The sequence below is a fragment of the Pyxicephalus adspersus genome, chromosome 12, assembly GCF_032062135.1.
Source record: "Pyxicephalus adspersus chromosome 12, UCB_Pads_2.0, whole genome shotgun sequence".
In the NCBI taxonomy this organism is placed as follows: Eukaryota; Metazoa; Chordata; class Amphibia; order Anura; family Pyxicephalidae; genus Pyxicephalus; species Pyxicephalus adspersus.
In genome coordinates, this window is record NC_092869.1 from 43,404,736 (window position 1) to 43,428,092 (window position 23,357).

General features: G+C 44.8%; 1 protein-coding gene across 7 annotated transcripts in view; it reads right to left on the bottom strand.

Moving 5' to 3' along the window:
* The window catches only part of STON2 (stonin 2), a 37,458-nt gene that overhangs the window by 1,240 nt on the left and 12,861 nt on the right, over positions 1-23,357 (bottom strand). For 6 of the 7 annotated variants that reach the window (XM_072428511.1, XM_072428509.1, XM_072428513.1 and 3 more), the window contains 3 exons: positions 21,896-22,090; positions 1,601-3,418; positions 257-459 (listed from right to left, as the gene is read on the bottom strand). In XM_072428511.1, coding sequence (XP_072284612.1) covers positions 257-459; positions 1,601-3,418; positions 21,896-22,090 — 2,216 coding nt within the window. Of the gene's footprint in view, positions 1-256; positions 460-1,600; positions 3,419-3,619; positions 5,234-21,895; positions 22,091-23,357 lie in introns of those variants that run through there. The other variant, XM_072428514.1, reaches the window with a different exon arrangement.

The following is a 23,357-nucleotide window of genomic DNA, read 5'->3' on the forward strand; positions in this document are numbered from 1 at the left end:
GGTATATGTCAGAGCTATATAAATGTATAATAATAGTGTGTGACTGTGGAGGGACATTAGAGTGTCAGCTCCTCTGTACAGAGACTGATGGGACTGGGCTCAGTGTTCTCTGTACAGCACTGCGTTATAAGTCAGAGCTATATAAATGTATAATAATAGTGTGTGACTATGGGGAGACATTAGAGTGTCAGCTCTTCTGTTCAGAGACCGATGTAAATTGCACTGGACATAAATCTGCGATGTGATTAGTTCTTACCTTGTAGTGATAATGGGCGGAATAGTTGACCCACTTCTTGATTTCTGTCCTGTCCTCCACTGATATGGAGCGCACGGCGATCTTTGAAGCTGAGGTCGCTGGCATGTGATAATCTACCTCTACGTGTTTGGCAAAGGTTCGTGGTACTTCCCGGTCTGATCCGAGCTCCAGATGGCAGTAGAAGCAGTGGGGTTGACCCGATCCTTAAAGGGACAACAGAAGTGAGTGGTGGTCCATGCAGAGGAAGAGTAATAAAGGTTTTTCATACAAACAAGAACAAGATCTATATTCATATTATACCGGTATATTGTGCTATGTTCCTATATGTATATCAGGGGCAGTAATGTGGGATTATTCCATAGGCTCCACTCTCTTCTTAGTAGAGCTGCACAGTGATTGTGCTTTACGGTTTCTCTATATTGATGAAAGCCTACCACAGGGGTGTCAAACTCAAATACACAATGGGCCAAAACTACTACAAAGTCACGGGACAAACTTGAAACTGAAATAGCATGGCCACTACAATTCCCTGCATATAAAACAGTCCAATGCGGGGCCACACATAGGCAGAGAGGCCGCTGGTCTATAGACGTGAGTGATGCCGGGAATTGTAGTAGCGGCGCTATTTCAGTGCAGTGGCCGGCCAGCTGTAATTCATATTTAGAAATCCTTTGGAGCCCAAAAAAAAAAAAAGGACATTGCAGGCCAGATTTGGCCCACGGGCCAGAGTTTGGCACCCATGGCCTACCATTGCTGAGACTGAAAACAATGCACTATTGGTGATGATTTATCTCAACAGCAGATCTGCAGACAATAAATATCCTGCCTTATATGTAGATGGCCACGAGAGGGCGACCTGCTGACAACACATTGCAGTCTGCATGCAGGAATATTTTAACAAAACTGTGCAGACTCACTTATGGGAAATGTGTTGCCTCTTACTTTATCTGAGCTTTATGTGTAGTTTCAGATGTCATCTAAAATCTGACAATTATTGCCTTGTCAACCGTCTGGCTTCAGAAAATAAGGCTAATGTACTAAAGGAATGCAGTCTGTTCACATAGCAGAATGAATCATCATATTTCACTTACCCTGGTCATTAACATAAACCTCTGCTGACTTCATCCACCCAAACATGCGTAAAGAAAAGCAACTCAGACTCTAGATCACTGCTTACTCTCATATTGAAGAATTAGACTCCAAGTAAGGTAAAGTTTAGAGTTTGGCTTTAAGGCTAAATACATGAAATTGTCAGTGAGTTTTCAAAACAGCAATTAAAGTATACTTGTCTTAGTATTCTAGGTAGTAAAGTGTTGGCAGAAATCCAAGGATAATGTTTCTCACCTGAGTTTTTATCTGGTAGTCTGTTTATCCTCCACACGATGGCGCTATAGGCGTGCTCGTACTTGGCCGTTCCCAGTGTCACTCTCATGGCCGGTTCTGTCCCAGATAAGCTTGGAGAACCAAAGCTGGCCTCCCTGTTGACTTTGGCCTTCAGGGACTTCTCACCCAACATACTGTCTCTCCGGAAATAGTTGACCCACTCTGGTGGCACCGGATGCCGGATGGTGATGTTCTCACAAGGGACCTGTGAAAGGCTGTCTCTGTTGGAAGAGAAGCCTGAGGACATGACTAACCAACTCTGGAGCTCGACCTCCGCACCGCGAATGCAGGCCATGGTCCTAAGACTGAATGGTAATGTCTTTTCAGAAAAAAATGTCCTGAACCTCATGAGTTCAAACCTACAGGCGTCCAGTGGGGTGAAGACCACCATTCTAGAGCCGTGAAAGGCTTCTTCATCCACAGACGCATGGAATTGGCACTCATGGAGTCTCACCCACTTGGTGGTGGTGGTTGGCATGATGTCATGCCTGGAGACAACTTCATTGCCCTTAATAAGTATATCATTCAGCCCAAGGCTGCAGTCCACCATCCCTGAGATGAAGCTAAGAACGTGGATACGTGTGACCACAGAATGTTCGAGTATCTGACCTTCCCCCTTGCCAAGGATTCCACGGAATTCATCTTTAACATCCACGGTGATCTCTTCCTCCATGTAATTTTGGTGCACAGTGCTGAGGTCTACTGTGGCCGGAAGGTGGAAGAGGACATCCTGGACAGTGGCAATCAGGCTTATAAAGTCAGAGTAGTCCGTGGTTCCCAACTTGACCACTTGCTCCCTTTCTCCGGTGTGACTGACCAGAGGCATTGGCTGGTACTTGCGTTTTTCCTTGTACTGTACCCGGTCAATGCGGACAGTGTGAATCCTGCCGCTTTCGTCATAGTTTTGAAGTTTAGGATCTGCAATCTCGTGGTTGACTTCTAGCTTAAATTCCCTAAATGGTTTCTCCAAACCCTTCTCGTAAAAGAGTTGCAGGAAGCCGGCTTCAGTGATTTTGACATAGATGGGACCCCAATGCCTCGAGGACATGATGTTCTTCTTCTCCGGAATTCTGAGCATCATTGGCCAGCCGTCTTTTGGCTGGGGTTTGGTAAAAGTCAAAGAAGGGCCAAGGGGCTCATCAAATTTCAGAGGGTCATCTGGCAAGGTGGGGCTACCAGGGGAATCGGGGTCATCAATATGAATCTGTTTGAGATGTTCTACGGCGTCAGCCTGCAGTGCTTTCTTCCTGTAGTCTTCAAACTGATCGGTATCGAGTTCTTCAGCAAGAAGCGAGATGGAATTCCTTTGGCTGGAGTCTGGCCCGCTGGATACAGAAGAGCGCTCAGAACGTCTTTCCTGCTCCTCAAACCATGAGCTGAACGGGTTGATGGGCGATGGTTGGACATCTTTCAAGGACTCATCTAGGAATGGGTTGGGAGCCTTGGTTGGGGTGGAATTTAATGAGAGTTGCCTGTGCAATGATGAGAAGTCCAACCTCTGTGTCCTGTTCAGGTCAACCAGCGAGCTTTTAGGGCGATCCCTTTTCTTTAGGGCTCCAACAGGTTTAGATGCAAGGTCCGGCGTAGATGGAGATTTGGGGCTCTCCAGTGGTTTCCGAGGACTGTCCCTTGGGGAAGGTGGAGCGATCTCATCTTCAAAAGTGACCCAGCTGGGAAAACGAGAACTGGTTTCGGTGTGACCATTAGGTGGACCAGTGTTGGATGGCCATCCGGCGGTCTCCATGTCTAACTCATCATCATCTTGGAGGGAAGAGTTATCTGATGGAGGTACCAAAACAAAAAAAAATGTTAGAACACCAAGGGAGCAAACAATATGATAGTAAACTTTACAAAAAAGTCCATAGAAATGAAAACAGTTACAGCTGAACTGTAGACAAGAATGAGGAGGAGGTTAGACCCTTGGTCACTTTTTATAGCTGTCTCTCCCCCGGTATGGTGAATTTATGGGTTATGGGTCACCTGTGGTGAATGGCATAGCTGAGGAGGCTCCATGGTGCAATGAGAGGTCATCCTATGTCACCGTGGTGGAGGGATTATAGATAGAAAAATTCGATTTGTGAAGTTGTCTTAAATTGTCCATTCCCCCATGGGGGGTCATTGGGTATATTCAGTGATATGACAACCTCTAGAAATGTCTAATTTTTTTAATAAATAGTTTGACGTCCTGCAGGCTGCACTCTATATAAACAGGACGCCTGGGTTTTTTTTTTTTTTGCACACTGCTTCCCAGAAATTCTGGGGCTGAGAACAGCAGCGGCCCTGACCGCACAACGTCCGGAACCAGGAAAACGCTGAGATAAGAAACGCACAAAACTGAGCTGCAGGAAGAACCCTTGACACTTACACCCAGCTCAATTAACCCTTTACACCTCACCACTGGCTGGGATCCTGAGATGATGATAATGTGACGGCTGACATATTTAATTGTTTCTAGATCTAGATTTACGATTTCCGGTCCAAGGGGTGCCATGGGGTGGCTGCATACATTGTCTTCATTTATTCAAATTTCCTTTTTTTTTTACTTGGTGACTCACCAGTGACACACTACGGTGACAACATTCTCTCTTGCATTCATGCAGTTGTCACTGCTGGATTGTCTATCTGTGTTCATCTCTATTGGGGCTGATGGGATTTGTAATTTACAGTGTCACAGTGATAAAGGAAACCACAGTGGGTGCAGAGGCATCCAGATACAAATACAAGGACACCGCTTGTTTTGTCACTTTATGACCGGACACACTGGAGTGATGAGGAAGATTTGGTGACAGCGGCATTGGCGTGACACTATTATCTCTGTATAGATGGGAGTGATGACTGAGATTTAAGACAGCTGCTCCTGTTTATAAACCCATCTATGAATCAGATCCAGACTCCAGGTATAAATAGATTGTCAGCTTCCAGGGTTACACCTCCCTGTGTCACAGGAGAGATCAGGCAGATTGGAGGGACATATGGTTACATATACAATATGGTTATCTCATCATCGTCTATCCTGAAGATCTGGTGACCCCAAGGACTGGCGGACTCCATGACTCCCTATGGTGTCCCTAGGGTGGCACTCACCTTGTATTGGTTGCATGCAGCACAGAATATGTCATACAACACCCGCTATTTATTAAATGACTTTGTGTTACCCCAAAATATATCCATGGATAGTTATGCTAGAGGACCAATTCAGCCAACAGATAAATGTAGAGCAAGGGTGCTGAAAGACTCAGAACAGAGATGGTTCAGATCCTCAAAATGGGCACAGCAGGGGTACAGAGGAACTCAATGCAAAGATGGTGGGAGCTCCTAATAATGGGCACAGTAGGCATACAGACCCAGGAATTGACCACAAGGATGGTGGAAACCCTTGTTTCATGCCTAAGAATACATTTACCTCCTAGGCTGTGACTACTACAAAATCAGTTTAGTTTGGAGGTCCCCATTGAGGATCCATGTATCATAATACCCATCTCTCCATCATATACACAGGGACACATTATCCCTACCTAACTATGGTAGGGACATTACATTGTGAGCTCCCTTGAGGGACAGTTAGTGACATGACTATGGACTTTGTACAGCGCTGCGTAATATGATGGCGCTATATAAATACTGTGTAATAATAATAATAATAATGACCCCCCCCATACACACATGTCTGTCATATGAGATTCTGTCATTCACAGAATTCCCAGGAGACACATTGGGGGTCCTGGAGGAAATTAGTGACTGCGGTTCTCAATATAGAGATCTCATGTTCCCCATGATAGGGAGCCGGTGTCATTGCGACGTGTCACGCATGGCAGCCAGATGTGACATTTTATCTAAATAAGAAGCAGATTAATTAGAGGGCGGAGGATTTATTATGGAAGAATCAGAGATTTTATCATAAAATTGATGACTCCATTGCCCTTATTGGAGCATTTGCTGCATTCTGCTCTGCAGGATTTTCCCAGAATAATGGAGATTATTGTGATTGGCCGACACAACGTCCGATTGTTTGACCTCTCGTTGATATAAAGAGGTGACACGTCACCCATCAGATGTCAGTGTGGATTGTAGCCAGGAAAGAATGAAATGTGACAGCTGTGACTCCAGGAACTTGTGGTGTCAGATCTGTCCAAGTACCCCTTTCCCAGAATCCTTTGCTGCATCTGTTCTTGCTCAATGGCGAGCCGCCAAATCCTCCAGAATCCGAGGTCACAGCAGGGAGTTTTCTGATGATCCCTCAGTATGAATGTATTTTTTTACTGAGTCTGTGGGCGGAGCATAATGTTCATGTACCAGGTAAGTACACCTGTCACACGGGACATATTGGGAGCCGCCTTCACCTGCAGCACTTTCAGGATGGAGGGTGCCCTAGATTATTGTTTTTAAAGTTTCAGATAAATTCCAATGTAATGTCAAAAATATTGGCTAGTTTATTGGGAATTTAAATTTTATTACATTTTTTTTAATACAAGAACCCCCCCCATACATGACAAAGCCATTGTCAGCATATCTCTCTAATTGCCCCACCCCAGGCAGTTTGTGTATGGATGGAGGTAGGAAGTCTCTTTTGTTACTCTTGGCTGTGACACAGACAATGAGGGGCCAAATGAATAGAATCGCCATCCGAGTGGTGGAATTAGGATGAATGTGGGATTCAGAGCATTAAATCCATATTGAAGCAGAGAGAAGAGATTATTGCATCTTCTATTAAAGTTCTGAGCTCTAATTGGGCCTGGAGGGCTAACACACAATGAGCCTTAATGGCCCTGAAAATCCATTTTCTGTAAGAAGTTCAGCACCCTGAAAGGCTGAACACTGCCCTGGAGGAGAAATCTTCTGTCCAGGGACAGGCAATGGGTACTCTACCCTCCATGGACAGGGAAGTGTCAATCTGTCCTTATTGATAGAGAACGGGATGCCTCTTATAGGCAGATAAGGGTTAATCTGCAATCCAGGGTCAGGGAATGCCTAAATTACCCTCCATGGACAGGTAAGGCTCAATCTGCCTCCTATTCTTAGGAAAGGGTAAACAGGTAGGGATAATCTGCACTTCAATGACAGAGAACCGTCTGTCTCTATGGACAAGGAAAGCCGAAAGTACCCCCACCCCAATTGTACAGGTAAGGTACAATCTGCCCCCCCCCCCAAGGAAATAGTAAATCCTTCCTTTATTGACAGAAAAGGTGTAATCCTACTTCTCACCTGACCCCACTCATTACCTTTCTCAACACTGAACACCCCCCAATGCAGGGCTGTTTTTACTAAAGCTAATCACTTGGCTTATCTTCTGGCAAGGGGTGAATCTATTTGTTTAGTGAATGCGGTGATAGTTCGTTTTTTTATTGGCAACCAATCAATGAAGTCAGCAGAATTTAAACTCACTCATTGGGCTAAGTGAAATATTCCGTGCAAGATGACAATTCACTTTGCTATGTGAACAGACTACATTTCTATAGTAAGTACTCACTGTGATCTGCAGTGTCTGGGAGGGAGGACACAAATATAAGAAGAATTGTGATTAGCTAAGGGAGGTGAAGGAAGTTTTTTTGGTTGATTTTTGAGATTTGCACATTACATAGGGACTGGATTTGAGATGGTTTATATTGTTACTTGGGGTTCTGTAGTTGTTCCTAACATAAAATCCCCTTTAATGATCACATTGCGTATGCTGAGTTTCTGCAAAACAAGTTTTTGTAAATTGATGTTTTTCTGGGACATCCTGATCCCTTCATACAATGAATGCAGAGGCGACGCGCACACCTCCCCACCGACTCTCCTGCAATACAGAGGGGTCACTGTCTGTGTACAGAGAAGAGGCCGGGCACACAGAGTTCTCTTGTTGGATCACCAGAGAGAAAAGACGGAGGACAGGCCGCAGCACTCAGCCATGGCGTGATGTATGAAAGGGGAGCAGATGGGAGAGGAACCGCTACCAGGACCCCATACACTGACCAAATACACCGAGGGGAGAAGAGAATGATCATCATATGGAGAAATGTGAATGTGATCACACAGAAAGGGGGATACAAATATATATAAATATCTATTATAACAAAGAAATGTTCTTATTATTACGGCTAGAGATATAGAAAAAATATAGAATATAGAAAAATGTTTACAGAGAGGGGGGATAGGAATATGAAAACATATCAAGAAATATAAATATAATACCATAATTCTCAATAAAATCACAGCAAGAGACACACATATAACTATATATATATTTATATATCATATATGATTAATATTATACAAAAAGAGGGGAGTATAAATAAAATACCAGAGAAGCGGAAATATGATCACATCTAGAGATATATAAATATGATCATAAAGAGGGGAATAAAAATAATATTACATATAAAAAAATAAAAATATTATCACCGCGAGAAATAACATACGTTATAGAAGGTGATATAAGTATTAAAACAGAAATATGTAAATATGACCAAATGTAGATATATAAAGATGATCATACAGAGGAAATAGATATAATATTACATATAAAAATATAAATATTATATCAAAGAAATGGCAACATTATCACAGCTAGAGATATAGAAATAATATAAAATATAGAGATAAAAAAATATCATCATATATAGGGAGGGATATACATTTAAAAACATATCAGTTATTCTAAATGTAATAACATAGAAGTGGTAATATGACTAAATATGGCGATATAGAAATATCAACATCTAGAGGGGATAGACATAATATTTTTATAAGGAAATTTAAATATGACCATATATGGTGGGGGGATATACATATAAAACCATATCAGGAAGTATGACTATAATATTACAGAACTGAATCTATTACCAAATACTATATAGGGATATAGAAATATCATCATCTAGAGGGAATATAAATATTATTATTTATAAGGAAATATAAATATGATCACATAAAGGGGGAGATATAAATATAAAAATAAAAAATGACTAAATATATAGATAGAGAAATATGATGAATAGTTTGTATTTGGAAATGTAAAATCTAAGTGACAACAAAACACAAGGGGTCTATTTATAAAGCAGTGAATCTGATATTCACTGAAACATTCCCTGGAGGGGGATTATTTACTGCCATTGAAACACATGGACCTGAAGACCAGGTAATGTTTCAGTGTCTAATTGATTGATTGATTTATAAATAGACCCAAAATGTTACAATGACTTCTCCTAAAATTGTTCTTGATTTGTATCTCCAACATCGACAGTAGCGCTGTACAAAGTGAGAGCATAGAAGGACATTTTCAGACTTTGCACCCACACACTCATATACATTCAGGGTGTACATACAGAGAAGGCAAAGAGGGGGCTCCAATGACGTGAAATAGACATTGGCCTGGATCCACTATAACAAGTTCTCTGGAAAGTGAAGTTTAACTTCTGTATCCTCTGGCTGAGAAAATCAGGACCCTCCCAGGCTGGCCTAGTATTATGGCAGAGGCGGGCCCCGGGGCCATAGTTTATCCGTGACCCAATAAAGAGGCCCTGTTGCCGCACACAGAGAAGTGACCTATGTGGTGACAGGTGGAGGAAGGGCAGAGTTTAGGATAATCTCATGAAGTTATAGGCGGTTCAGTCATTATCTCGCCCCATGGATGTGAGGTGTTTTGCTTGGGAGGGCTGACTTGGCTCTGCAACTTTCCAAAAACAGAGAAATCAGATGACACAACCACAGCCAGCAAACCATGTGTGAGCTGAGCCCAGAAATATCCATCCATCTGGGGGGAGCAGGAGGTCCGTATTATAGACGGGAGGCTTCCATCAGCAGGAAGGAAGAACAAAACTGAACGTACAGCCAGGGAAAAGTATAGTATATCATATATATAAAAAGGAATAGTATAATGCCCGGTGACACCATACACTGCTATATAGAATAGTATAATGCCTGGTGACACCATACACTGCCATAAATATTAGTATAATGCCTGGTGACACCATACACTGCCATATAGAATGGTATAATGCCCAGCGACACCATACACTGCCATATAGAATAGTAAAAATGCCCGGTGACACCATACACTACCATATAGAATAGTATAATGCCCAGCGACACCATACACTGCCATATAGAATGGTATAATGCCCAGCGACACCATACACTACCATATAGAATAGTATAATGCCTGGTGACACCATACACTACCATATAGGATAGTATAATACCTGGTGACACCATACACTGCCATATAGAATGGTATAATGCCCAGCGACACCATACACTGCCATATAGAATAGTATAATGCCTGGTGACACCATAGCCATATAGAATTGTATAATGCCTGGTGACACCATACACTGCCATATAGAATATTATAATACCCGGTGACACCCCCACACCGCCATATTGAATGGTATAATGCCCAGTGACACCATACATTAGCATATAGAATGGTATAATGCCAGGTGACACCATACACTGTCATATAGAATAATAAAATGCCCAGGGGCACCACACACTGCCATATTAGATATTATAATGTCCAGTGACAAAAAAGTTAAAGGAAAAGTTCTACAGAGCTCCAATATATTATGAATGACACAAAAAACAACAAAGTAACATGTGTCCCTGACACAGCCGGTGATTGGGAAGACCTTACACAGGCCAACCCGGTGACAACATTGTGCCATCTGTTCATGGAGGGATCACAATGACCCCAAACATTCTGTCCTCCGGTGACACGCAGCCTAAAAGTTATGTGAGGCCGGATAGGCAGATAGGTGGGGGGTGAGCGGGATCTTCTGATCTTCCTGGGCCGGGGTCGCTGATGTTCCCCCCCAATACCCTCTCACCCATTGTACCCGATCCTCCTCCTTCCCCCATCTTCACAATTCACAGACACAAAGAGTCAGGAATAATGCCACCCATTACCATGGCAACACAGGGACCGAATCCAAGCTATGCCAGAGTCTGGCAGACCCACCGGATCCAGACGGAGGAGAAGACAGGGACACACAGAAAGCCCAGCTGTCCCTCTGCAGGACCCCAAACGTCTTCTGCCCTTTGCAGGACCACCAAGCTGTCCATCCCCCCGAAAGACCCTGAAACCCTTCTGTCCCATCATAGGATCCGCAACCCCTCTGTCCAGAACCCCCAAACCCCTCATACTGGGGTTGTCACCTGGCCGGTGATCTATTGCTTGCCACCAGAAAAGGTCATGCTCTCTGCTGATTGGTCAGCTCTAGCTGAGACTCATCAAGGGCTATGTTGGATCTCTGCAAAGAGGCCACTGCTTCCATACATAAAACATGTCTCCTCCTCCGGAGCTGCTGACATGGCCCAGGCTTCACTATTCATGCTGTGACTGCTCTGTACTGAATAGGAGTTGTAATACATTGTATATGTTTCATGGTAATAACAGGAGAAATATTATAAGACAGATACTTTGTTATCAGAAATGACAGAAACTTTTTTCCCATCTGAGCCCCATCTGTGACAGACCGGAAATTGGTAAATGTGTTCTGAAAATGGGTCCAAGATCCAGGACCAATCCTCACACAGCTCGAAATATTGAACAATCATGCCCTGGGGCTGCAGCATGCTGAGAGTTGTAGTCCCCACTGTGACACAAAATACAAACAAAGAGCTGAGTGCCATCATTGGGAACTCCATGAAATCATTCCAGGTTATCACATCAACCCGGATGATAGCCACCCTGTCTGGGCCCCAAATATAACTAGTTGGGGCCCCTCACAGAAGATCACGAATTGCAGGCAGTTCCAGTCTGTGGTCACAGTGTTGCTAGCAGTGAGGGGGTTAATGGGTGGCTTCTACCCCGGGGGTCTGGGCGCAGCGAACATTAAACAGCCCCCAGAGCAGGAAACGCAGCTGTGACTACACCCCGTCCCCACCGGTGACATCACCACACAGGCTATGACATCATCATCACCAGGCCTGCCAAGTGGATGACAGCGGGGATTATTGTGGGATCATTGCCAGACTGAGGGTACGCACCAGAAATACATAGAACGATGTATGGATTATCGGATGTAAACAAAATACAAATGGTGGCCAGCCACTGGCGCTGCCACATCTGTCCCAACCAAGGTGACCGAAAATTTCCAACATTATCCTTCTTGTATAAACCGCCCCTGGAAATTTCCATCACTATGGGAGATTTCCCTTCATTTCCTGTCCTGAAAACCCAACTGGAAGTGAGAGGATCTTTCCCATGTGCAAGAATTCCCCTCTTGTTACAAGAGCAGGTGTCCCCACCAGAAGATTTTACACCTCTTCCTGTTCTCGTGACACAATCATGGAATGTTTCTCTCTATCAGAGATGGGGGTTACCAGGACAAATCTGGATTTTCAGTTTGGATTGAAGTGCAGACCTCTGGGGTGAAAGCAAATACCCCCTCCCAACCTTGAATACCCCAGACAACCCTGAGCACTGGGCAGGGGGGTGCAGACACAACAACAGGCAGAGAGCACACACACACCAGAGGAATTCCAACAATTCACAACACCAATGCAGAGCAGAGATCAGGAAGCAGCTTGTCAGGGCGATTTATTCCCATACCCCGGCTGGGTCCACCATGGCCAACGCCAATCTGGTGCCACGCCAGACAGGAGACGTTCATTTCCGCCAAATCTATTCGATCTTCCTGTTATCCTCACCCAGATGTACAAAACAGCAAACATAGGAAACCGAACGTAATTCCAACTGTCATTTCTCTGCTGTGAGTGCCCCATAGCACGGCTTGGTGCCATGGCACTTTATGGCATCCAATCCCCACCCTACGGCTTCCGTCTCCATCATTGGGAACACCAAGACTTAAGACAAGGGGTATCGAAGGGTTAAAAACTATGGTCATGTTTTGTCCCAAAGGGGAGATTTCCCTTTACTTCCTGTCTCAGAGATACAAGGGGAAATGAAAGTAAATCTAGATTTCCCCTGTCACTGGAACAGGTGTTACAAAATGGAAGATTATAACTTACCTCCTGTTTGGGTGACACCTGCAACATTTTGGATTTTGAACTGGTAATGATGAATGTATCATCTCAGCAGAGGCATGGACAGCAATGATAAAGTTTAGATTTTTAAGCACAGTGACACCAGAATAAACAAAAGAGGGGAAATTTCTCCAGCGGGGACACAGACAGCAATAAAGCCAGACGGGTCCAACCCTCCACATTCCATATAGGAACTGAAAAAAGTTTTGGTTGTGCTGTGGATTGCACCCGGCGGAGGGGCAGTTTTTAAAGGATGGGGGTGCTATGTGCATGGGCCCCTCCTATCACACTCATGTGAGGGTCCCGGGAAGGTGTCACAGGCCTGTATAAATAGAGCACAGATCTCCCTGGGGTCACCACACTTGTGGACAGGGGGAGGAAAAAGAGGTACAGATAGTGAGCTTGGTGTGGGAAATTGGGGGCACACAGACCGCAGACAGCGTCTACTGCCCCTGCGAGGGGTCCAAACCCCAACACCACCTCACCAGCAATGTATACTTGGACAGACCCAAGGGGTTATATTATTTCAAGAGCACCCATAAAATTCCCACTTCCTCCAACCACCAATCAGATTCCAGCACCAAGGCTAGATGTTCCATGAAAAGCATCGAATGAACATGCTGAGACTTGTAGTCCCTCCACAGCATGCCACTGGTTGGGTTTTGTAGATCCAAGCGTTTCACAACAGATGCAAAGATCACTGTGGATTCCCCCTGGACATGCTGGTATTTGTAGTGCAGTAGGTTGTAAATGACAAAACGCCAACCGCTCATCATTGGAGGAAATACAGCCAGCAAAGGGTTAAATAACAGAGAATAAGATAAGGACAACCCTGGGGACTGTGGGGGAGATATCAGGGATACCAGGTGACCCCCCAAAAGCAAGCTGCTTTTGATTGGTCGGTTATGTCTGTGCACCACTCTGTATAAAGCTGCACCCCCCGTCACCATTCATAAACCGCAGACAAGTTACAACGTGAAAACGTTTCATGTCCTGCAGACTTAGCATTTCCCAGACAATATACCGTCTGCTCTATAGTTCATCAAAAGATCGGGGGGGGGGGGCAGCCTGCTAGGGTAAAGAAACCCCCCCTCCCATAGTGCAGGTGCATGACCTAAAATATTGGCTGAGATTGTACAATCAGATGCAATGTAATGTGTGTGGCCAGCTGACCATTGGGAAGCAATGCAAGGAAGAAAAAGCCAAAGTGCCCCCCCCAAAGGGCTGAACAATTTCACCATTTTAGGGTGCAGGTTTTTTCCTTTTTGCACCCAAGGCTGACGCCTCTTCTGCCCAACCCTGGACGGCTGGATAAGTATCAGGCCTGGGTGACACCAATGGGGGTAACATTTAATTTATTCATCACTGATATAAATTAGCAAACATTTTCTGATCTCTGCCCAGCACCTTACAGAGAATTTCTTCCACCCATCACAAATGTGATCAGCAAGAAAATTAGAAGCGGGAGGGGCCAGACAAATCCACAACACCCCCATCTGCCAGTCAGCAAACAGGAACAAGATTTAAACTTTCTTCTCTGTTCAGTGACATGCCAGCTGCATTGTGTTCATGGCCGCCAGCTTAGCTGCACCTTCAGCAAACAAGGCACTGCACGTCTTGTCCAGGTGCGCTTCACCTTTAAGAATCTCTCAGTGCAGATTAAACAGACAGAACAGGTTTTTCTTTTGAGAAGTGAATGTGAGGCTTAGTGAATGTGAGGCCAGGTGAATGTAAGGCCTGGAGCTCAACCAGACTCCGGGCTGTCTGACAGGCCATCCGATCCCTAACAACGGGCCGATTCAAGGGCCGCCAGAAATGGACATTGCTCTATTATCACATTTGTAGCAGGATTATACAACCCAGACACAATTGTAGGCCATCGGCAATAATGGTGTAAGAACTACAAGTCCAAGCACGTCCTGGGAACGCTGGCAAACCATAAATGGAGAAATCTGTTTGACTTTTCAGATTTCCCATCACCCACTTTCCGTGAACCATAAATGCGGCACTTATGAAATGGGAGAACCAACCTACCGACAACTTATTCTGCGTCACTTTGCTGTTATTGCGGATCTCACAGTTGTCGGCACCACACACACATGTGATCCGCAATCGATGACAACATTTTGGACTCCAGATGGCTCGCAGTTCTGATGTATTTTTACATACACTGTGTGAACATATGGCAACGAATTCTCAGAGCCTAAATCTTCATCTGATTGTCCGTAAAACGGAGAGAAGATGAAATTCCATCCTAATGAGAGGCAAAGATTTACAGCACCGGAATGAAACCCAAAATGTAAACACAAAAGCTGTACCATGTGATAAAGTGAGTCAGGTTGGAAAAAAAGATGCAAGTATATCAAGTTCAACAAATATATAAAAACAATGAAAGTCTCCATATATACCAACCAAGGGGTAAAATTTACAGACCAATCGGCAATCACCTGCCATTGTTCTGAGTGTCATGTGGTGGCGGCAGCCTGGTCTCACCTGGTGGTGGTAGCTTGGCCTCACCTGGTGGTGGTAGCTTGGCCTCTGATAAAGGTGTCAGCCTAGTTTCTAATGGTATAGGCATCCATATCTACAATGGAGATGGCAGCCTGGTCTCCCATGGTGGTGACAGCCTGGTCTACTATGGAAATGGCAGCCTGGTCTACCATGGTGGAGACAGCCTGGTCCATGATGGCACTGGCAGCCTGGTCTCTGATGGTGGAGACAGCATGCCTTCTGATAGGGGTGCCAGCCTGGTCCACAATGGTGGTGGCAATCTATTCTCCGATGGTGGTGGCAGCCTGGTCAGTGATAGCAATGACAGCCTGGCCTCCGATGGTGGTGGCAACCTGGTCTCCCATGATGGAAGCAGCCTGGTCAGTGATGGCAGTGACAGCTTGGTCTCTGTTGGTGGAGACAGCATGCCACCTGATGGTGGTGCCAGACTGATCCACAATGGTGATGGCAGTCTGGTCTCCAATAGTGGTGGCAACTTGGTCTATGATGATGGCGGCAGCCTGGTCTCTGATTTTGGTGGTAGCCTCGTGTCCAGGTGCCCATCCTGCCCTTTGTGATCCCAGAGGAGGATACGTCTCTTCCTATTATCATTGTAGCTAACAAGCTCTTTACATTAAAAAACAATATTCAATAAATAATACATTTAAAAAGAACGGAGATCCAACAGGTGCTGCAAAAGGATTTTTCAACATTTCCAGAGAGAGAGAAGAGAAGGGAAGTGCCCATCGCTGCCCCTTCTATTTATGAAATAATCACAAAGCGGCCGAAGTTTTAACAGGATTATTGGAAACACAAATCAGTGGGAGAATCCCCCTCCTTTCCGGCACATACACCTCATGCCTCATTGCACAATGGCCAGACATAAAAAGTTAACACTTACCTGGGTAACAAGTGCAGAGTGGGGCACTCCAGTGTCAGAATCCCCAGTGTCCACCACCGAGCCCAGAATGGGGGGGAAGTCGTGTCTATCGCCGACAGAAGAGAGGGCCAGAGAGCCGGCCAGAGCCACCCCAGGCTGTGTGTGAGAGGGGAGAGGTATGCATTGTGCGTGCCTGTGCAAGAAGCCTGTCAGTCAGGGGAGGACTCTGCCTTTGTGTGTGGGAAGGAGCAGACTGCACTGAATAATTAAACAGGGAGAGCCGGAGGAGGACGCAGCTTCACCAAGACACTGCCGCATAGAGTGCTAGTTCTTGGGCCCACGTGGGCCAGCAGATCCTTCAGCAATCTCAGTGAAACCTCTGTCCATGGTGGCTACAATATTCCTGAGCCTGACACAACTTTTCTTTGTGCAAAATTTAAATACAATAGCAGGGAAAATTTTGGTAAGAGGAGGAAATTCCAAGGATCACCAAATCTGTACATCATGGTGTATGTGTGATGGAAAGTTAAATCACATAATGAAGTCATGAGATTTCTACGCCTCGGGTCTGCACACCTGACACAGACACAGTAACAGATCAACCTGCCATGCTTAATGTTCATTTCATATAACTGAGAATGCAGGAGGAGGAGTGAGAATAACTCAAGGTGAGGGGAACAGAGACAAGAATTGTAATGCCGAATCTCCCCAATGGAGTTGGCAGGAAGGATAAGACTGCAGCCAGTGACACAATTCTCCAGATTCCACCTGTAGCTGAAAATTCACTGATGGGTGAAAAGGCCCTGCAGACTTTTTCCAGCATGTTGGAAATATTTGTGGTCAATGACTCCGGACAAAACAATTGCATTATCACCTGAAGTGAAATGACAATTTCGGGTATCAGATTTAACAGGTGTATGCAAGAAATTAAAAAGGACAGAGCACACCTGAGGAGATCAAAGGTCACTGGAGGAAGCAGCTCTGCCTGGGGGTAACACCTGTGGGTGGTAGGTGATAAACATTAGGCTCCGCCCAATCCTGACACCTCTGGCTATTACAAGGCTTTGTTTGCTCTACAAAAACAGCTGAAAAAGCATCAGCAGGGCATTTAGAGTGTGAGCTCTCTGGTCCAGCCATGCACCAACCCAAAACAGGAAGAGCAATGTAATTGGAGCTTTTACCCATAGAGTCCCTGAGCATCAGGCAGAGCAACTACTAAACTTACTATTATATCAGTCGTGTAATGTGGATCATACAAAATAAATACACAAAAGTAATTGATTACATAGAAAGGGGATTTCCTCACAGCCTTGTCTGCTTTATTTTCAATTTTCACAATAACTGATATAACTGATAATAATTCAGAGCATGATGAAGATTTAGTGCAAAATATCACTTTTGTAATAGTAATATATAACATTTTATAAAGTTGTATGGATCCACCCCAACAAGGAGACAGAGGGACAGCTATGGAGGTGGGGGGTTACGTACAGTATCACCCCACTGATAACACATAGACTGCAGTGTACACATATGTTGTATACTTAGCACACTCTGTACACACTACACAACACTGACACTTCACTGACACTCCTAGCTCAGTGCCAGCATATCGCACAACGCAGAGGAAACCCAAACAATGTCTGCAGATTTTCTCCAGAAAACAGCCAGAGGATATAGAATTACTACATGATTCATTGTATGATGCAAAAACAGAACACGTATTCACACGTACATTCACTGCATATGCCAAAAGTATCAATCAGGAACACCAAAGGGGGATGGTGAGGAAAAATACCATGTGTGTTATATAAAGGGTGCAGTGATGTCACATCTGCAGGGTATACTGCAATATATACTACAGTAGTGACATCACAATATGGTATGATATATGACATCATATCCTTCAACAACATCATCACCCTGCTGATATTTGACAGCATATTCTACAGCAACAATGTATCACAATGAATCCTGCAAAAGTGACATCACAACTCTTCTGATAAGTGACAGTATACCCTGCAGCAGTGACATCACAATATGTCCTGATATATGACATCATATCCTTCAACAACATCATCACCCTGCTGATATATGACAGCATATTCTACATGAACAATGATATCCCAATATGTATCACAATGTGTCCTGCAAGAATGACATCACAACTTTCTGATAAGTTACAGTATATTCTGCAGCAGTGACATCACTGGTCCCCCAATATGTGTATGATACAGCAATGACATCATCACCCTGCTGTTATATGACAGCAAATTCCACAGCAGCAATGATATCACAGTATGTATCAAAATGTATCCTGCAGCAGTGACATCACTGGTCCCCCAATATGTGTATGATACAGCAATGACATCATCACCCTGCTGTTATATGACAGCATATTCTACAGCAACAATGTATCACAATATATATCACAATATGTATCACAATATGTATCACAATGTATCCTGCAAAAATGACATCACAACTGTCCTGATTTCTAACAGTATATCCTGCAGCAGTGATATCACCAGTCTCCCAGTGAGCGGCAAATACATCTACATTTATTCACATGTGGAAATCGCCAAGACTCCAATAAATCTCCAATCACAGGCAATAGTATGCGGAGACCCCTTGAAATCAGATTTGGATTTGTCCAGCCTCTGATTGTTTTTTCCCACACTCAGTGTTAGCAGATACTGCCCATCAGTATATATTTGATACATAGAATCCCCTGTGACCATATATCAGCCCAGGATATGATATTGATACATTGTATTACCTGCTCGGAATCTCATGGCTTCTCTCTGCTCTGGGATGTCTGCAGTGTGAGAATCCACAAAGTGATTGTTGGGTTGCAGACCCCTTGAGTCCTCCCCCTCCCAGTACAGTGCTATAGAGGTCTCTGACCCCTCACCCGCAGGAGACCCACCCCCACCCCAGACCCCTCTCCCCCTACACAGTGCACACAGCTGGGTTAGCACTTATCACACCCAGCACAACGTTCCCGAGACCCCAAAGTGACACCGGTCAAATGTGTCACCTCCAAAATACTCTTTTATATATTTTTACTTTTTATTTTTTCATTTTACAAAGTTAAATTCAGCAGTTTCGGCTAAACTTTGCATGAACTAGCTAGGCAGGTGTCCTCTACATAATACCCATTTCATTGTCTATGGCTTCCATTCACCCCAGGAGACCACAGAATACACTGTTATGCAAATACCAACTTCTGAAAGTCATTACTGGACGGAGCCTCGGCATTAGGATAAATAGAAGGATTCCGGAGAAAACTGATTTTGCAGCTGAAGTTTCCTAAACCAGCCTTAAATTTCACCATGTGGTCTGAAAAGTCAAAATGTGTTATAAAACCCTACAGCTTTGTTTTGTGATCACAATGTCAGAATTCTCATAGTGATCGATGGATGATTTGATAAATGGTCCCTATTCTGTAAATGAGGAATTATTTCCGGGCTCAGATTCAGGACAATTGAAAGGAGATTCTGTGACCCCCCAGGAGATATTTAAAGCTCCCGGCACTCCCAAAAACCATTTCCAATCGTCAACTTCAATGAATGCGGCTAAAAGGGTGACTTTTTTTGGAATTCCCCCATGTATGTACCCCAATATACCCCAGGAGCTGTTGAAATTTCATTGAAGTAAAAACTAAATCCAATCGACCCAACCCTCCTCCAGGAGGCGGGTACTACACAGCACTGCATGTTGGGAGATGGGGGGTACAGAAGTGCCCCATGTTTTGATGAACCAGGGTGAAAGTGGCGCCCCACACTGGCTCTATTTAGGGACGCTTTCAGGGTGGGATAACCTTGGCAATTACTAGGGGCCCCAACTTTCTCCAGTGTTCCAATCGTTCGTTTTCTAATGATAATTATTGCACGTGTGTACGTAGCCTAAGGGATTCATAAATTGTTGTAGAGTTTACGCCAAGCTGTTGTCTGTTACTGTAAGTTTCATGCAGTGGCGCATTTCACACGCATGCAGCCAGTAAGAAAGATTTTTTCCACCATCGCAGGCATTGTCAACATTACTTCTCTAATAAAAGATGACAAAGTGACCTGAAATCCTGCTGGCACAGTCACGAATTTCCCAGAATGCATTGCTCTATTGGCTATCCTGACAGCGGGTTCACTCAGCGTAGCGGAGGATTTCAGTCAGATCCAGCTGGATGCCTCTGTGTAGACCTGACATAACACATTGCTGGTGGGACAGGGCCATCACCCAGGAAACTGCCTCCTCCCCACTGCCCCTGCCACGCCATGCCCAGAACGGCCCCCACCAAATCAGGAAAGGGGGGCACCATTGGCCCTGTAAGTCCCCGGACAATGGAACAACTGAAACTCAGCTTTTGCCATGGGTACCAGATACCCGCCAGGGGGTCCTCTGACTCCTCAGAATGTTTGGAACATACAATAGATGAACAATGATTGTTGTTCCCGGTTGTGTCCAAACACTGGGGCGTAGTATGGAAAGCACCAACACCACCTACAGGGGGCAGACAATCCTTGTAAACACTTCAGGGGGCACGGGAGATAAAACAACACTCAACAGGGGGCACCAGAGATAAAACAACCCCCAACAGAAGGGACAGGGGGGATAAAACTACCCTCAACAAGGGGCACTGGGGATAAAAAAACCCCCAACAATGGGCACAGGGGACAAAACAACCCTCAACAAGGGGCACCAGAGATAAAACAACCCCCAACAAGGGGCACTGGAGATAAAACAATCCTCAACAAGGGGCACAGGAGATAAAACAAACCTCAACTAGGGGCACAGGAGATAAAACAACTCTCAGCAAGGGGCACTGGAAATAAAACAACCCTCAACAGGGGCCACCGGAGATAAAACAATCCTCAACAGGGGGCGCCGGGGATAAACCAACCCTCAACAAGGGGCCCTGGAAATTAAACAACCCTCAACAAGGGGAACTGGGGACAAAACAACCCTCAACAGGGAAAACATATCTCTAGGAATAGAAATTATATCACAGCCCAGAAACAACAAAATTCTACTGACAATCACTGGCTGAGACTCCAAAGGGCCACACCCGTATGCCATGCCCGGTGTTCTGACTAACCCTGCCAAGATGCCCCACCTGGCAGAACATGGAAATATTTCTATGGAAATGTTCAACCTATCAGACTGTCCTGCCTTTTAGAAAATGATTGTCATAGCACAGGAAAGTAAAACAGATACCAGGATATGGGATAAGTGGTAGTATACAGGAGGGGCAGAATTGAGGGGCAATTGGGACAGTCACCCTAAAGCTGGGTACAGGCGCTGGAAATGATCACAAACGAGTGCTGCACCCATGCATGTACAGCAACGCATGCATACGAGTTAGCCATTATTTTAGGTAGTGCCAGTTCATATATATGATGTGCTGCTAAGGCTTGTCCATTTTTTTAGGCGGAGACAATGAAAAAAAAGATATGATTGTTGCAGCGTATTCAAGAATTCTGGGCTGTGCAATCAGAGCGATAATTGTGTAAATACTCCACAAGGAAGAGGGCTAATTCCTTAACAATGACAATTGTCTGCCTTATAGCATATGACTGCATCACTATCAACTGCCACCTCTGTCCTTGTACACAAACAAGGCATGGGCTGCTCGTGTCTGGCGCCATAGTATGCAAAGTCTACAAAGCTATAGGTCCAATTTATACCCTGGAAGGCTCTGGTAGTACATTGGTAGACCCATAAGCAGATTGTACAATCAAATTGGATTATGTATGGATTTTCTGCATTTCACGTATACAATGTACCATAGATATACAATGTAGATTGCATCTGATGATTCCACTTGATGTGTGGAGGTCTGTGCACTCCAGTTATGATGGATGAATCATGCTGGGATTTGTAGAAGATTCTGTTCTGGTACTGTGCGGTTAGTCACTTACCTGCAGAGCCCGTCCCCGAAGCGTCTTCGCTGGCGATATCCTCGCTGTAGGCGGTGGACAGGTCTGTGTTTGGGGGTCCAGGACTGGCACTGCTGTCTTCATAGTTGGCCTCTGAGCTGCTTTGGGATTGCAATGCAGTGCGCCTGCATGGGCTGCGACCAGGGGAACGCCAATCTGAGGTTCTCAATGGGGATCCTAATGTACAAAAATGTCACAGAGGAAATTCCTTTACATCATTTCCGTATAGTCGGTGCAAAATTATCCCTACCTCGGAGCAACTAGGAGAGAAAGGGGCAATACCTGAGGCCAATCAGGTGTCCTGCATTTACATGTTCTGACAAGAAGCATGCTGACAGGTAGGGAGATCAAAGAGATGAGTTTCTCCGCCTGCTGCTGCTTCTTTCACTGTCCAGTCACATGTTTGGGCTGGATTAATTTAGGCTAAATCTCAGATCTGGATGGACAGGAATACAGCTCCTATTTATGTATTTCAGTGGTGTACTTTACTGTTTGCATGGTGTTCAGCTTTATTCTTGTGACCAGTAGGGAGAGGGGGGAATGAGCACGGTGCGGTGCAGATATATGAAGTTCCTTTAGCACGAGGTAATAACATGCAGGGAGATTACAGCCAGGGATATTTATATGTTTCTATCGGTCTGCCATCGGCACACAATAACTATAAAGCAGCATTTTTATCTACAATGTAATTTCCTGGCAGTGTTTCGGATGACGTGATTGGTCATAATAATCAGATCGCAATACGCAATAATTTTTCAGAAAGAATTCTCACTTTTAACAATTATCTTTAGTCTGGAAGTGAGCACCCTGATCACTTTACTGGAAATCTACAAAACCTTGCGACAACCACCACCAATCCTGAGATTATAATTCTCCATAGATCTGTATGGATGGCCACATAATTTGGTGGGTTGTTTATGCCCTGTGTGTGTGCAACTTCTGCTTCCTTCCCCACTATAATGATAGGCAGAAGGCAGGAGGATGGGTGGCCAGGGCAGTGTGGGTATATGAGGATGGGTTGGGCAGTACAGATACACTGTGATTGGGTAGTGTGGATATACATTGGTTGGGTTGAGCAATGTGGATACGTTATGGTTGGGTTGAATTGGGCAGTGTGGATTTGAGGTGGATGAGCTGGGCAGTGCATACTCATGGTGGGTGGGTTGGGCAGTGTGGATACGTGGTGGTTGGGTTGGGGAGTGGGGATCCACAGTGGTTGGATTTGACAGTGTGGATCTCCGGTGGTTGGGTTGAGCAGTGGGGATACGGGAGGTTAGATTGGGTAGTGTAAATACGCGGTTGTTGGATTGGGCAGTGTGGACATTTGGTGGTTGGGCAGTGTGGATCTATGGTGCCTGGGTTGGGCAGTGGGGATACTTGGTAGTTGGGTTGGGCAATTCGGATAAGTGGTGCTTGGGTTGGGCAGTGTGGATACAAGGTAGTT